A 16,429-nucleotide genomic window follows, 5' to 3' on the forward strand; every position below is an offset into this window, starting at 1 on the left:
TCTGCCTTCCAGGAAGAAAGAACATGCCCCAGGAAAGGCAATTCCCCAGCAGAACCACTTATTTTTCAGCGAGTGGCTTGGGCCATGGGTGCAGTGGAAGGTGGGGTCCAAGTTGGCAGCCACCCTGAGGGGCCCGAGTGCTGACCTTGGTCTTGCCGATCTGGTAGCTCCTCTTGTCTATGTCCATCTTCTCCAGCAGGGCAGAGATGACCTCCCTGCAGGGCTGGGCGTTCTTGGGCAGCAGCACCTGGAACTGCTCTGTGAAATCCTGGGTGATTTTGGCCGAGAAAGGAGAATCCGAGTGAGTGTTTCTGCCACCAACAAGGAGACGGGGCTCAAGCAACTCCCTGGTCAAGCTGTTTCTAAAGCCAAAACTTCGTTTGCTGGGAATGGTACTGACAAATCCTGGACTTTCTGAAACAGTCTAAAGCTTAAGAAAGACTGTCGCAGACACAGAGTTCTAGATCTTTTAGTCAGTCAGGGAGTGACCATCGAGGGCCTGCTGGGTGCTGGTGTTGCTGGGGTGCAGCCAGGAGATGGAGATGCTCTTGGGGGCCAGGGGCTGTGAACTGTCGGAGGGCTGAACCACAGCTGGAGGCACGCCATTTTTAAGTAAAGAATTATGCAGATTTTTAAGAGCCAAACATTAGTGAAATAGACCAGTATTTCCCCCTTTTCGGTCATTTGCTTTTCCTATTTACACAGGATCAGAAAGGTGGTATTTCCATTCTGGGGATGAGAAAAGGGAAGCATGCCACAATGAAGCCATGGCCCTGAGGCCATGTGGGTAAAGCCTGAATGGGGACCAGGTGCTGCCACCTCTGGGTTCAGGCCCAGTGCTCACTTGAGCACCACACGGCTGGGGCCAGCTCCTGGCACAAGCCAGGGGTTCTTGACCTGGGCCGTGCTGATCCCTGGGGACGTTTGGTGATACGTGGAGACATCTTGGGTTGTCATAACTCGGGGAAACAGTGTCCCTGGCATCTTGTGGGTGGAGGCTGGGGATGCTGCTCAACACCCCATGGTGTGTAGGGCGGCCCTCACCACAGAGAATGACCCAGTCTCAAGTGTCAACGGTAACTGCTGTAATTTGGTCTTTACCAATTTGAGGTTATGAATGGTCCTCTGTGTTTCTAGAAAGCCCAGGGAGCCATCTCTGAGGTCATCACCTCCTTGGGCCTCAGTTTCCACACTGGGAAAATAGGAACCAGGGCCCCCCTGCTACTGGTTGGTAGAATAAAAGAGCTGGGTATAAAAGCGTCTACTAAAGAAGATGTGCGATAAAGGGCAGAGAGGCACAGGGATTGGCTTGTGCAGTTCCCTCTTCCCTGCTTGGTGTCACACACGTCTTAAGAGGAATCAGGCCCCCCACCATGAGAAAGAATGATCTGGTGCAAACGCCAACAGTGCCAGGATGGAGAAACCCTGGCGGAAAGTAACCTGCTGGGCTCATGCTCCAGAGAGGTGCTCTCTCTGGAGGTGGTCAGCATCCCGAGCAGCCATGAGTGTGCATGAGTGCATCCTACCTGGAACGTGTACTTGGCACTGTAGCCCGACCTCCGGATCCGCACGGTCTCCAGCATGCCTGTGTAGCGCAGCTGCTGCAGCACCAGCTCGTCATTGAAGCACAGCTCTTTCTGAAACAGGATTGAACGATCAGGGCAGATGCCTGCAGGTGGCTGGGGATGGGGAGCCCTGGCGGGAGGTACTGATTCCCAAGTGACTGCGGTCCCTTGGGATTCCAGGTATGGAGGCAGTCAGGGCACACACGGGGGCCCCGGGCTTCTCTGGGAACATCCCAGCATGGGTCGCCAGCATGGCAGCCATGGGCACCTGGAGGATCTGTTTTTTTTCCCCTTGCTCCAGACATTCTTTTTGGAAGAAAGGTGGGGCCACTCAGCAGTCATGCCTAAGGCATTAATCTCTTCAAGAAAACTTGGTGTCTGATCTGCTCTATTCCCTGGTGCCCAGAAGACAGATGCCACTTCCTACTACCTAACTTAGGATAATATGCTGCAAAGACTTATCTTCTAAAGGCTCCGACCCAAACCTGTGCTGAACTCACGCTCTGCACCAGGTTATCAGAGTAAGTACTAGGGATTCAGCAGAGAGAACATACTACCAGGCCGCCGTGGGAGGGGGTCACAGGAGAGGGGACCCTGGACTAGATCTGAGGGCTGAGGAGAGGCTGGCAAGGGGAGGAGGGTGGGGAGCAGCCAAGTGAATGCCCAGAAGAGGGAAGGGGAAGCTGAGGGGTGGGCAGGGACGCAGGGAGATGCTTGCTGCTGGAGGCGTAGGGGCAAGGGGGAGGAGGGGCTGAAATGAGGCTGACTCAAGGCTTCGACTCCAGAGCTCAGGAGCCTGGACTCCACACTGGCAGCTGTTATTTTAAGTGGATGGAGGGGAGGGAATGGCATGAGGGGAGGGTTGTCACGATGGGGCGGGGTGGGATGCTTCTGGCATCTGGTGGGCTCTTGGAGACCAAGGATGCTACTCGATACTCTAAAAAGCATAGGACAGCCTCCCCAGAGCAAAGAACGATCTGCAGGCGTGGCCCCTGCTCAAAGCAGGTGTCGATGGAGTGTTCCTGAGCTGCCCAAAGCTGAAGTAAGAATCCTAACGGGAGAAGGGGGCCTGATTCTGCTGTGGGAGGAAGGTGCGGGATGACAGACACCTTCTCTGAGACACCGCTGGGGGGACCAGGAACGGGAAGGGAGAGGAGGAGATAGCACAAGTCCAGGTCCTCACCCGGGAGGACGGAAGCCATGAACCTGGCAGGGACGAGCCGGGCTTGGCATGTTAGCAGTGTGTCCTGGGAGCAGGGACAAGCCAGGGAAACAGGAAGAGTAGAGACAGAGCGTGAGTGAACAGCGTCTCCAGGAGGCTCGTGCCCAGAGATCCACTTTTGCCCAGGAGGGAGCCCAGATTCCAAATGGCCCCCAACAAAGTCCCGGAGGAGATGGAATGGCTGGTGGACCCCTGGGGTGAAGCAAGCCTGGCAGTAAGGGCTGAGAGGCGCTGGGGCCCCCCACTGGGGGTCCATGAGTCTTTCCAGAAACTTAAGGATGAGCAGCAGGCTCTGTGCTCTTGTTGCCCGATGTCAGCCTCTTCCTTCCAGTCCTCTCTCTGCACTGGCTGCTTCTGAGATGTATCTAAAGAGCATCCCCAACCTGCTCTTCCTTGAGCAAACTTTCTCTGGGGCCTCTCCATGTTCCAGATGATGTCCCTGCCCTTGGCTGGTCACCAGGCCACCCTTGCTGCCTCCTATTGACCCTCCTCCACTCCTAGCTGGCAACAGATGTTTAGTTCCCGAAACCTGTGTGAATACTTGGCTCCTTGAGGACTCTCCTGACCAACCCTCCCCCCTTTGCACTAAGACACACAGGAACACCCAGCACTAAGTCACCAGATCCCAGCTTGGTGTTCACCCCTCAGGAGATGTGGGAGCCTCTCACCTTCTCAGCGTTGGAGCGGATGCAGCGGATGAAGAAGGGCTCCGCCTTCCCCAGTGCCTCCAGGAGCTTATTAAGGGATGTCTGGGGAAAGAGAGGGAAGGTGCTGAGCTGGGACCCCCAGGGGCACACCCCTCAGTGGGAGGGGACCCAGGTCATCCGCCTGCATCGGCGGTGGGGGCGTCTATGTCGATGTGGGACATGGGAGGTTGCAACTGGACCTTCCGACCAGAGGCTGTGTCACCCCAGGGTCCCTGTGGCTGAGAGCTGCCATCCTCCCAGGTCACCCAGCTCTCCTTTCTGTTTTAAGTGAAAGGTGAGGAGAAGGTGGTGGAACCAGATAAATTCTTTCTAGGGACTTAAAACATGTGTCAGCCTCAGAAGGGGCCACAGAATCAATGATTTTGGTCTTTGGCCTGCTGTTTCCAAAAAGGATCTGTGGGAGTTCCTACATGAGGTAATGACAAAAAAGCTGAAGTGGAAACAGAAGACGCAGATTGAGGAAAATGGGAAAGAACAAAAAAGAAAAAATGGTGAGGATCAGCAGCCATCGGACCCCCCCTGAAAAAGTAGGAAAAAAGTGTCCCTGAGCTTCCTGGCAACCAGGGTAAAAGGGGAAATACGACCTAAGGACACAGTTCAGTGGTCACATTAACTCACATGCTTAACTCGAGTTTCTTTTAACATGGTGGTTCTCAACCAAGGGCGATTCTGTTCCCCCAGGGGCATTTGGCAATGTCTGGAGACTTTTTGGTTGTCACCACTGGAGAATGCTACTGGCATCTCGTAGGTGAAGGCCAGGGATGCTGTTCAACACCCCACAACACATAGGAAGGCCCCCACCATGGAGGATAACCCAACCCCAAATGTCAAGCAGTGCCAAGGTCAGGAACCCCGGTGCTGGGTTTGTTTTGGCTGAGCCACGCGAGCGTCAGGCTGGGTTAAGTGCCGCCTCCTGCCCCTGCTGGACCGCCTACCTGGAACTGGGCGCTGATGCTGGGTGGTTTCTTCTTCTTGTGCAGGTGCAGCAGGGACTTAGTGGTGCGGTCGTGCAGGGTCATACTGATGATGAGCTTCAGGGATTTGGAGTCCAGCAGGTTCTAGAACAGACACTCAGGGTCTGGCCTGCCCTCCCAAAGCCCCAGAGGGCACCGGGAGACATTGCAGACATCCCCAGAGCCAGGACAAGGCCCCCCGCGGTGGCAGCTCTTAGGATCAGTCTTGGGACTGTGCTGTCAGAGAGGAGGTAGGGGCAGGTGGGTCTGGGGGGCAGCCAGGGTAACTGGAGGACTGAGCCTGGGCTGTGACCTGTGGATGGTGCTGCTTCCAGGAGGGCTGATTACAGCCTCTTGTGGTCTGAGTGCCCAGAAGCCAAGAGCTACAGAGTGCTGCCTTCATTCCACACAGCTCAAGGGGTGCCAAGAGCCCCGTGTTTCCACATGCACTCATCCGGCCCATCCTCCCACATGCGCCAACCCTTACTATCGCTGATGAGCGGGACTAGGGCTGTCTCATCTGTTGGCCAGACGGAGGGGTTGCCCTTACGCTTTTGCTAACTTTATAATCCGTCTGCACGCTGTACATGGAGACTAGCCAGTGTCTGGGTGCACTTGACCCAAGGCTGGCAGCTGGGGTCTTGGCTGCCAGTGATGCCCAGCTGTCCCCTTTCTGGCAGAACCACCCTGGCTGAAGGGCCACCTCTCCCTGGATGCCCAGAAGGTGCTGCATCCCATCCCGCCCTCTGGAGGTGGTTCGCAGCTAAAGATCTCCTATGTAGGGGTATGACAGGGTCCCATTGCCTCTTGACAAGATAAGCTCTGTGGTGCAGTTAACACTCCTGGGCTCCGTGGGGAATCAGGCTGAGCCCACCTCCCCTCAACCCTGTCTCAGGTTTCTCCTGGGAGCTCCCCACTACACACCACTTGTGCCAAGTTCCCCATCACAGCCCTGCTTTCTAGGAAACCCAAAGAGACTTCCAAATCATTTCAATAGGAGACACATTTTTTTAAGAGAGGAAGGGGGAGATGGTGAGAAAGAGAAGGAACAAAAGAAGCCAGAGAAGTTAAAAGCCTCCCCCCCACCCGTTTTCCAAAAGGGTTAAAAAAAAAAAAAGACTTGAGCCAGGTGCCCGCAAGGCAGTGTTAGACGGTGACGCGCGTGTTTACCTTTGGAATGATCTGCTTTTGTTTGATACCTTTACTTTTCCTGTCAAAATATTAAAAACGGTTTTGTGAACACAAGGGACACGCAGTCTGGATCTGGGTTAGTTCAGCAAGCCACGCCTTGCGGGTTAGATGGAGCCAGAAGAGAGAGAGTAGGGACTCTAGGGGCACAAGTGCAACGAGGCCGCCGCCTTGCCAAGGACCTGGTGGGCTCCCTGTGCGTGTAGGGGGTGCTCCTGTGACTGTGCGCAGTGGCCTTGCTGGGCCAGCGGCTGCCCCGGGGTGGCAGGAGCACCTGGCGTGGGGGCTGGCTGCTAACAGGGCACAGCGTGCATCTGCGCAGGGCCGCTCTGGGAGAGCTGACGGAAATCACAAAGGGATGGTGGGATGCCCCAAACGGGGCTTCGAGGGATCCCGCGTGGCCCTGACGCCTACGGGTGTCCCAGCTCTATTTGCTGTATGTTGGCAAACGCCAAGCAGGCCCACAGCAACCCTTCTAGACCCCCCCGAAGCAGGGCAAGGGTCTACCTCCTAGAGATCTGAGATGGGGCCTGGATAGGGGTGCCTTCTGGACTTGAACTAGTGGAAGGTTAAAAATGAAAGCTGATCTTCTGGCCAAGGGAGGGGGGACGACCCCCATATTCTCAGACACTTTAGGAATCTTGTGGGAAGAGAAAGGTTTTATAAAAAGCTGCAGCTTGGCCTGTTTTAAAGACCCGCTGAGGAAATGGTGCCCCACAGACCTGCGAGACGCTCAGCCGGGAGTTCTTTGTGTGTCAGGTTTCATCTTAAACCCCGTGGGGTGGAATAAGGCATAATAAAAATGACTTTGCAAACGGGCCCCACTGCAGGCACGAGCTTCACTCTCGGCCGGCCTGAGCCCTGCGTGGCCGCCTGCCTGGTATGAAAATCATCACTCCTGCTTTGTAGACACGGGCCAAATGCTCAGAGCACTCAGGTCACGCAGTGAGTTAGCGGGAGGTCCAAACCCTATCTGCGTGGTTTCTGGCCCTTACTACCACGTCATGCCCACGATGCAGGGTCACGGGCCGCAAAATTGCACACCCTGCTACTGACGGCTGCTGTGTAAACTTGCAGTGGCAAAGGTGGTGGGGGTGGGAGGGGAAGCAAGCCTTGCTCTGCACGTTTTGGGGGCAGAAAATCAGATGCTTCATGGGAGGAGTGTTCCTGTGAAGCTATGCTGGGCAATGGGGAGCTGGCAAGGATATGGGTCACAGCGCAGACACAGGGGCGGGAGGATTACGAGGACCACTTAGCGGCGCCTGGCGTGAGAACGGAACCACAAAGCAGCACAGCATTTAAAGCGGCTGACTCAGCGTTACAGGAACAGGGAGCGGGGAGGCAGTCGTTGCACTTGTGGGAGAAGGGGGTGCCCGCAGCCTGGGGGGACTCACTGGATGAAGGTGCGGGGTTTCTGGAGCCGACTGAGGGACTGGAGAAGCCTACGGGGATCCTCACCCTGCCAGGGCAATCCTTTGATGGTCTTGATGATTTGGTCATGCAAATCGCTGGGGGGTGTGGGGAGGGGGGTGCAGTGACAGAGAGAAGACTGAGTTAGAGCAGCGGCCCGCCACCTGGGGGTCCCTGGCGCAGTCGGGACCGTCCCTAGGCCACTGGAGCCAAAACATGCAGCCCGGAGCCTGCACGCTGCTGCCACTCCCTCCTCCACAAAGAAGGGAGGTTCGGACAGGAGTGGCTGCCCACATCCAGAAGGCTCCTTCCTCCTCTGTAGTGGGGTGCGAAGTGTGGCTAGGCCACTTTGAGCTAAACAGAGATTGCAACATGGCATCTCGGATTGTTGGAAAAGGCTTCATGTTTAACAGCCGTTTGCAGACCGTAAAAAAGCATCAAGGGGCTACTGAAAACAGAAGATCGGGAGGTCTCTGTGGGAGGCAGCACTTCAGTTTCTCTTGGCATTTCTGTGGCCACATGTCAGCCTCTAAGAAATGCCTTGGGAGGAATGAATTGGAATTCACACAGGGGTTATCGAATGGGGCGATGCTGGCCCTTCCCCTGCCACCTCCCCCAGGGGATGCTTGGTTGTCCCAACTGGGAGAGGGGGCGCTACTAGCACCTGCTGGGAGAGGGCCAGGGATGCTGCTCAGTTCCCTACAATGCACAGGACATCCCACCAGAGTGACCCCGCAGAGGGCCGAGGGTGAGAAACCTTAGTTGAATTCAACCTTATCAGCTTTATTTCATTTGATCTCCATGAGTTCGGGGCTGAGCATACATCTTGGGTGTGAGAATAAGAATGGCTTTGAGAAAACGGAATGCTCTGAAAAATGGACGGTCGTGAAAAATGTCTAGATCATAAATGTTTTGGACAGTAAGTACTTCTGGAAATGAGGTAGCAATGACTACAGGATGAGCCGGAAGGTTTTTTGTTTTTTGCTTTTATCTTTTTTAATTCCTCATTTCAGTTATTTTAAATACATGTTTAAGCTCCGGGCAGTTGGCCTGGGAAGACCCCGATCAGCAGCCCCTTGTCTGTGTTCCATGCACCATGCCCTGGGTCCGGATGGCTGCACTTACCTCTGCTCCCTTGCCCTCCAGGGAGGCACAGAGCAAAGACAACAGAGGGGTCACATTTCACCTCTGCCCCTTGAGCGGTCAGTGCAGCAGCCAGAGCACCCACCAAGGCCCATGGCTTCAGCCCACACCCCCCTGACCAGGCCAAATCTGGCGAGAGTGGCCCCCAGCGTGTCGATGCCCTCTCTTTTGGCTCTGGATGCTGAGCTGAGCACCTCAGGACAATAGCTCCTCTTGGCATGCCTCCCTGGTCTCAGGTTCGAAGGCCCTTGTTTCTACTTACTTCTTGCTTTCATAGAAAGCAATGATGTCCTCAAAAGCGTTAATATCGAACTCCTCAGAGCCGTCAAATGAGAAATCTAGCATTGAACAGCTGAAAGGGAGAATCTGTATAAACTAAATGCGCTCTTGGGGTGGGACTCGCAGCCCCAGGGGCCAGGCCCTAGGGAGACCAGGTCGGTCAGGGGCCACTTTCAAATAGGGGAAAGTGGTTTTTTGTTTTTGTTTTTCCTCTTCTCTCCTTTTGGCTGATTTAAAAGCGCACCTTTTTAAAAGCAGGAAAATGACATTGCGCTTTCAGACAAATGGCGCATGGTCGCTTACCGAGGTGCTAGTTCTACCTCCACACATGTGCCTTTATGAATCTCTTGGAGCAGTTTTTATTACAAAGTACTCAAAAATAAAATGACTCTTTCGGGTCTGAAAATTTAGTGACTTGCTCCTTGGGAATCCGTGAGTCTTGAGGAAGAAGTTGGGGACTCAGCTGCCCCAGGGCTTTTGCACACCCTGCCTGCTTTGTCTGGCCCAACTGGCCCCTTCTCAATGCAGCCTGCCTGGCTCCCTCAGGCTGCCAGAGGCTTCCCTCCTCTGGCTTTGTCATGGCCTCAGGTGACTGTCCAGTGTGGCTTTTTCCGCCCCACCTTCCTGGAAGCACAGGCCCACTCACTTTTACACTCAGTACTAACTGGGGTACATGGAGGACCCCTGGTCTTTGCTAGGTGGTCAAAAGACACCCAGTGTCATCTCACGTGCAATGATGAGTCTGTGTTTCTGACTGAGAGTGAAGTAACTTAGCAAATCTGCTTTCGGGACACCCCGGTCAGGCTAAGGGAGGAAATACTCTTAATTTAAGAGACCACAGCCCTTTGGCCCCACCCGCCAATGGTCATGACCAGTCATGAAAAGGATCCTTTGTAAACTGAGCTGCCCACACCTCCCCAGAGCGGATGATGCACGAGGCCTGCCTCTGTGCGCAGAAACGCAGCAACCAGATGCCATTACTTCTGAGTCTTTCTGGTTCAAGTGGCCTCTGGGTTCCTTATTCAGGTCAACCTCGACCTGCGTTTCAGAGTGTCGGATTTCTGGCGCTGTTTTAAACAATGCTGCTGTCTACCGGCTAAGGATGGGACAAATCAAGGGCTCGCTCACCGGTATAGTTTTTCTGACGGGGTGCTGGCTCCTCTGTGCAGCTCTCCCAGGTGACTTCGGGCACCAGAGCTGCCCAGACCTGCTGGGGACACAGAGTGTATGGAGTTTGTTGGGTGGTGGTGGGGTCACCTGGGGCCTGAAGGGCTTTGGAACTTTTCCATGGAGACTGTGATCCTGACTTAAATCCGTTAAAAAAAAAAAAAAAAAAAAAAGCCTGACACTTAAACCTGGGCAGAACAGGGAACCAAGAAGCATTCCATTCCCCCCCAAAACAGTACCGCATCTATTTTCTACTCAGAAAGGCTTTAACCTTTTGGTCTTCCTTTTAATCGACACCTTTCCTAAAACGGAACGCTGGCTGTGGCTGGTATCTGGAGCTGAGTCACCCCGAGAGAGCCACTCAGCCCTTCTGGGTCTCAGGCTGTCCTTACAGAAAAATTATGATACACACCTTGATGCCTTGTGATGACAAGGAGGTTAAATTATACACCCTGCTACAAAATTTCCCGTTGGCATGAGAAAAGAATTTGGGAGCTAGATAGAGGTGCTAGTAGTACAACGTTGGGAACATGGTAAATGCCACGAAAATTTACACTTTAAAATGGACTATGAGCAGGGGTTGGGGGTATAGCTCAGTGGTAGAGCATGTGCTTAGCATGCTTGAGGTCCTGCATTCAATCCCTAATACCTCCACTAACAAAAAAAAAGACAAAAAAAAAAAAAAAAAAAAAAAAAGGACTATGAGCGTCCCCCTCTCGACAGTGACATGAGTGGGGACCCCTCCTACCTGCAGCCTTCTCGGCCCTCTCAGCCCGAAGGCGCCCAGCCTCCCGGAGCACAGCCATGGCCTGGATGGCGGCCCGGAGCACCGCCCAGCGGAACACGGCTACCGGGTCCATGCCGATGAGCTCCCGCACGTAGGAGCTGTCGCTGCCCCGCAGGAGGGCCACGATGTCCGGCCGCATGTAGTCCATGTTCTTCTCCCGGAAGTCCTGGAGGGGGAACGTTCGCGGGTAGTCATTTGCCAGTGCTGGCCGAGGCCCCAGGGGCCAGCACGGGAGGAAGGGCTGGCAGTGGGGCGGGGCCCATCTCAACGAGAGAGAGGCAGTTCCTGCCTGTGAGGCCCTGGACAGTAGAGCCCGAGGTTTGACGCTGGGTCTGAGCGCCCTGGAACCTCGGCCAGCAAAACCGATCAAGAAGAGGGACGGAGCAAGTGCCGGAGGGAAGGGGCCCCCAGGGCACCCACATGGTCCCCTTCCCGCCTCCCAGACAGAGCGTGACTTGACTGACAATGGAGACAGACAGATGCCTACCTTGATCTGATATTTCACCTTCCCTGCGAAGTGCTGGATGATGAACGCCGGCTCCATGACGGGCGTGCCGAGGAAATACCTGTTGTCCTCGTGCTGCTGTTTGAACTTGGCCAGCAGGGTCTGGCTCGTGGCGTGGGGAAAGCTGGGATGAAGATTGGAGACCTTTAATGGCAGGGACAGCGGCTGGGCACCCGCTCTGCAATCCAGGTTGTGGACCCTCCACGGATGAGGTGGGCAGGTGCTCAAGCTGCTCTGGGTTGAGCACGTGGCCGAGGGTGGGGAACCTCTGCTTGGTTTGCAGAGGCCCAGGGCAAAGGGATGCACTCAGGGCTGTGGAGCGAACTTGGAACTGGTAGAGCAGCCCAGTGCCCAGGGCGGGTGGCCCATGAGAACGTTCGGTTCCAGGCAAGACTGCGACCTGGGCCCATCATGGTGCAGCTCCTGGAATTATCCCGGGCCTGGGTGACTTCTGGTTGCAGGTGGGTCTGTACCTGGATGCTTAGAGTGGGTCTTGCCTGTGCTCCCTTATTAGAGGGAGGGGCCGGGGGCAGAATAAGGGAGCCGTTGTACCTGGCTGTTTCGGCCTCCCAGGAAGAAAATGCCACTGTTGGCTTTGGTAATGCCCTGCCTGTGCCTGGCCTCACCACAAACACAGGCAGCGGAATGTGCCTCCAAATCCCCAATGCCCAGCTTCATGACTTCATGGGGGGCACGGGTGAGATTCTTTAGCTATGAGGCACATCTTTTCCAGCGCCAGGGTGTGGAGAGAGAGACACCCGTTCACTCAGTTGTGGAAATAAGTAACATTTCAACATACTATTTTAGGAAATCCCATTCAATGCACACATACAAAAAAAAAAAATCCATGATGGACTGAAATAGCAAGATTTTAAACAAAGACAGATCTGACCCTGCTCAGCTGGGCCCTGCCTCACATGCCTTCCCCAGATCCGTCTCTGGGAATTTCCTGGGAGTGACGACTCAGCCCATTCTAGCACCTTGACCCCAAGCTGAACATTCTCTCCCCAGATCCCTGCCTAGAATGGGTGTGTCTCTCCTGTCCCGGGTGGGACTTGGTCTGAGGCAGGAGGTGAGCCTGATTTACCCCAGCCCTGAGGGGCCTGATAAGGTTGTTGATAAAAAGACGTGTCCTCGTCCTGACCCCTCAGAACCTGTGTATGTGACCCTGTTGCGAAACAGGTCTTTGCAGATATAATCAACTTAAGATGAGGTCATTAGGGTGGGCAGTAATTCAATACCACTGGAGTCTCTATAAGAGGAGATGAGATGGAGAGAAGGTGCTGTGGCTAGTAAGGCAGAGACTAGAGTGATGCAGCCACAAGCCAAGAACACCTGGAGCCCCGGAGGCTGGAAGATGCAAAGAAGGATCCTCCCCTAGAGCCTTGGGAGGGAGCATGGCCCTGCTCACATCTTGACTTTGGCCCATCACTACTGATTCTGGACTTCTAGTCTCCAGAACTGCCAGAGAATAGATCTGTTGTTTTAGGCTGTCTGCTCTGTGGCCATTTTCTATAGCAGCCACAGGAAGTAAGTTCAGCTAGTGAATTTTAGTGACTGTGATTTCAGGAACTCCGGCTGGGTGACTGAGCACGAAGCACCTTAAAGATACCCTGTCCAGGCTTCATTGTGTCCTCAGGGGAGAGTCTGGCATCTGGGCCCCTGATACTATGCATTGCCCTTTGTTTGCAAGGAGGCACCGACCCTGTGCTCAGCGTCTAGATTCAGGTTCCATGATCTTCCCCCGAGAACTCCCAGGTGGGTGTGTTTCTGAGTTCACAGTGATTGAGAGCGTTAATAGTTCTGTGGTGAAATATTCTGCAAACGTGAGATCACGATTTCTGGTCATGTGAGTATGAGCAACTCAGCCGTTCTCAGGATGGTGTGGACTCAGGGTGAGGCTCTGGGGTTGTGGAACAGGACTGAGTGCCCAGATCTGCGGACACATGGGGCGGTGGATACTTACTTGCTCTCTTCGTCCAGCAGATAGAAGAGGCCGGTGGGCTTCTTGCTGATAAGATGGATGCAGCCAACATTGTCTGTGTAGTCGATGTTGTGCCACGAGATCCCTTCGCTCTGGTACTCCTCCTGTGGGGTCCGAGGGGCATCCGGTTAGCTCATCAGTTCACAGACACATTAATACTGACGGAGCACACGCCGTATGTAAACAAAGTGTATTTACATATGCACGCACATGTTTATATAAAACATAACATTTATATTTAATGTAGTTATTTCCATATTAAATTAATATATATTAACTGTAATATAACATATAGTTAATATATATTAAATACATTTAATGTAAAAAATAAAATGTATTTAATATATGTTAAATATATTTAATAAGTTAATAAGCATATAAATATGTGTGAATAACATAGAATGTGTATTAAAATGCCAATAGGAATACATTAATATGTAAAATTATTAGATAAATTAACAATTACCTACAGGAAATAGAACATACATTTTCTAAGGTCTATCACAGCAAAGTGCTTAGAATTCCACTTAAAATCACTCAGGGGTCGGCAAACTTCCTTTGTAAAGGACCAGACGGTAAATATATTAGGCTTCACGAGCTCGGGGGTGTCTGCATGATTACTCGGCTTTGCTGTTGTAGCCAGAGAGCGGCCACAGAGGCTACGTGAACAAATGGGCGTGGCCACGTGCCGGTACCTTTCACCTGCCCGGCTCTGGAATCACAATGTCCAATAGCCGTATAATGTGAGTGCCCTGTATCACTTCAAATTTTCTAACAGCCACATTAAAAAATGTAAAAAGAAACAGGTGAGGCTAACGTTTAACAACAGACTTAACTTAATCCAACACATCAAAGGTGTATGATTATGTCAACATGTAACTGATATAAAAATTATCGATGAGACATTTTACATTCTCCTCCCACTCTGAATCCCACACTACGTCTTTGCAATACACTGTGTATTTTGCTCTTCTTGCACAAATCCATTTGGACCAGCCATGTTTCAAGTGAGAAACGTTGAGTTTTGGCCAGAAGGCATGATAGTAAAATTAGCCAACTATCTATATAAATCAATCAGTTTTCTTTCCGTGTCGGAATCAATCATGTGGAGGATGATACTTGGGTAAAGACGGCTGGCTATTTAGCAGTGAAAAGACATGTAAGAAAGGCTATTATTTCGCTGATAAAAGCAAATCCTTACAGCGCAACTCAGTTTCTCTCCCACTGAAAGGACTTTAACGTTTGAGCAGAGAAAAGGTACAAAATTGGCCCCAAATATCCCTGACATTTGCCTCATCCTGGGCTGGGGGGTTGGGGAAGGGAGCAGGATTTTTCCCGGACTCTCCCTTTTTTGCAGAGAAGAATTCTGGGGCAGTTTTGCTGACAAACCAGGCCCCAAGGGAGATCCCGGTTCTGGCTCATTCCGCTCCCCCTTGGGCTGGATGGCCCAGGAGCTGGTATTTCCTTACCTGCTCCAGTTTAAAAATGTGCTGGTTGAAGTAATACTGGAGCTGCTCGTTGGCGTAGTTGATGCAGAATTGCTCAAAACTGTTCCTCTCGAAGTCTTCAAACCCAAAGATGTCGAGGACCCCGATGGACAAGCACTGGGGGAGGCGGAGGAAGCGGTTATTACTGGTAGATCCTCCTGTGGGAGCAATCTGTTTGGTGGTGAGGGCCTGCTCTGCTGTTGCTGCCTAGGACCCCATAATACGAAACAAGGAGCCCTGTGTTCTCATTCTGAGCTGGGCCCCAAGAATTGCATCCCATCCCGTTCCCTGGGAGGAATCTGCCTCTCGCCCGATGATGCTAAGTGTGGCCGCCTTGGCTCCCGATGTCACCAGTCTCCGGCGGAGGGTGTGTGGCACTCACTGAGACGGACTCTTCCATGTCCTTCTTGTTAAGGAGGGCGTGGTTGATCCGTAGCACGATCCAGTCGAATAGGGCGCTGTACAGTGACTTGGCCATGGAGTCACGGGCGGTGATGGCCTGTGGGGCACAGAGGGGGAGTCACACCTTGGCAGAGAGGGCCCCAAGGTCTGCACACGTTGGGAGATGGAGGTGGTGACCTTCCACACTCAGCTCATCCAACGCACCCCCTCTCACCTTACATGCCATCCCGTCAGCTTGGACGCCCTTGCACACCCACGAGTGAAGCGTGAAGCCCTGACCCAGCGGCCTGTGGTTTGGCCAAGTCTTTCTCTCTCCTTGGAACTCCTAAGTCTCTCTCCCTCCTCGGAGCTGAGGTGGGAACGCCGGCTCAAGGAAGGCGCCGTGGGAGAACTAACCATGAGGCTGAGCTAGGTTCAAAGCCAGGCCCCCTGCAGTTCTGGGAGGCCCATGAGGCCGCCTCTGGGGGCCTAAAAGCAGTGATGGCTTTTACAGTTTTTTTTAAAAAGGCTTGTTTGAGGTCAAATTTACACATAAGAAATTCCTTTTTTGTATGTTCTCAGATCTAAGTCGTGACAAGACTTCTTCGGCTGCTATCAAGATCTAGAACAAGTCCCTCTGGTTTTCAGGAAATGGGGTCAGGAGGGACGCAGCCCCAGTGCCTGAAGTTTTTCCGTTCAGCTCAACACCTCTGGGGGGCAGCCGTGCTGCGGTCTCAGGTGACCTGCAGCCACTTTCTTGTACCACGGCTGGGTGCCTTTACCCACTCGAGCTCTGCCTGCCCAAACAGCTTCCACCATCAGCTAAAAACCTCCCCACCCCCGTGGCTAGGTACTTTCCTGCTGCTCTCCACGCTGCAAAGTCACATTGCTCTTGAGGTGTAAAAACGCAAGAAAAACTCGCCCCAGAGAAAACATCCAGGCTTGGGCAAAGGCCATAGAGAGGTACCTTATCAAGACTGAGGGGCCCATGCGATGCTTCTAAAGGTCATACTCAAGCCCTGGGGTTGACAAACTTTTTCTGGCAAGGGCCAGTCAGCCTCTGTTGAACTACTCAGCTCTGTCACTGCGGCAGGAGAGCAGCGTGTCAATGAACGGGTGTGGCCACGTGCCAATAAAGCTTTATTGACAGAAGCAAGTGGTGGGCCAGGTCTGGCCCCGCGTGCCCACCAAGCAGCTAGAAACACAGAGACCAACATACATGGCCCTAGCTCTGGCCCTCGAGCTGTCTGAGCTGGTTTGTACCCCACCTGACCTTACATGAGAACCATAGGTGGCTGCAGGGTTCTCCTCCATCACTTTAGGGGCAGGCAAAAGACCACCCATACTAGCTGTTCCTGGAGGACCACCCCTTCGTCCTGCACTCATACTTTGGGGGGCTGGCACCCAACGAGAGCCCAGAGCAGCGCTCACCTCACTGAGACTATAGGGAAGGATGAGCTTGTCGTTGGAGGTCACTGTTTTTCTTTTGGTCAGAACTTCCACCAAGATTTCTCGTTTCACCTGTTTCAAGGTCAAGGAGAAAGAGAGGCGGGGAGAGATAAATTAGGAGATCTGGGGTTAACAGACACACACTATATATACAAAACAGATAAACAACAAGGTCCTACTGTATAGCACAGGGAACTATATT

General features: G+C 53.1%; 1 protein-coding gene across 14 annotated transcripts in view; it reads right to left on the reverse strand.

Annotated features, from left to right (window-relative positions):
- MYO9B (myosin IXB) overlaps positions 1-16,429 on the reverse strand; it is an 83,772-nt gene that overhangs the window by 16,012 nt on the left and 51,331 nt on the right. For 7 of the 14 annotated variants that reach the window (XM_074350479.1, XM_074350480.1, XM_074350476.1 and 4 more), the window contains exons 8-21: positions 16,210-16,299; positions 14,780-14,896; positions 14,380-14,514; positions 12,893-13,014; positions 10,909-11,050; positions 10,383-10,587; positions 9,596-9,677; positions 8,451-8,540; positions 7,030-7,143; positions 5,618-5,657; positions 4,430-4,552; positions 3,456-3,536; positions 1,527-1,637; positions 146-268 (exon numbers count right to left, since the gene is read on the reverse strand). In XM_074350479.1, coding sequence (XP_074206580.1) covers positions 146-268; positions 1,527-1,637; positions 3,456-3,536; positions 4,430-4,552; positions 5,618-5,657; positions 7,030-7,143; positions 8,451-8,540; positions 9,596-9,677; positions 10,383-10,587; positions 10,909-11,050; positions 12,893-13,014; positions 14,380-14,514; positions 14,780-14,896; positions 16,210-16,299 — 1,575 coding nt within the window. The remainder of the gene's footprint in view (positions 1-145; positions 269-1,526; positions 1,638-3,455; positions 3,537-4,429; positions 4,553-5,617; positions 5,658-7,029; positions 7,144-8,450; positions 8,541-9,595; positions 9,678-10,382; positions 10,588-10,908; positions 11,051-12,892; positions 13,015-14,379; positions 14,515-14,779; positions 14,897-16,209; positions 16,300-16,429) is intronic. The other 7 variants (XM_074350483.1, XM_074350490.1, XM_074350478.1 and 4 more) reach the window with 6 other exon arrangements.

Source organism: Camelus bactrianus, chromosome 22 (genome assembly GCF_048773025.1).
Source record: "Camelus bactrianus isolate YW-2024 breed Bactrian camel chromosome 22, ASM4877302v1, whole genome shotgun sequence".
In the NCBI taxonomy this organism is placed as follows: domain Eukaryota; kingdom Metazoa; phylum Chordata; class Mammalia; order Artiodactyla; family Camelidae; genus Camelus; species Camelus bactrianus.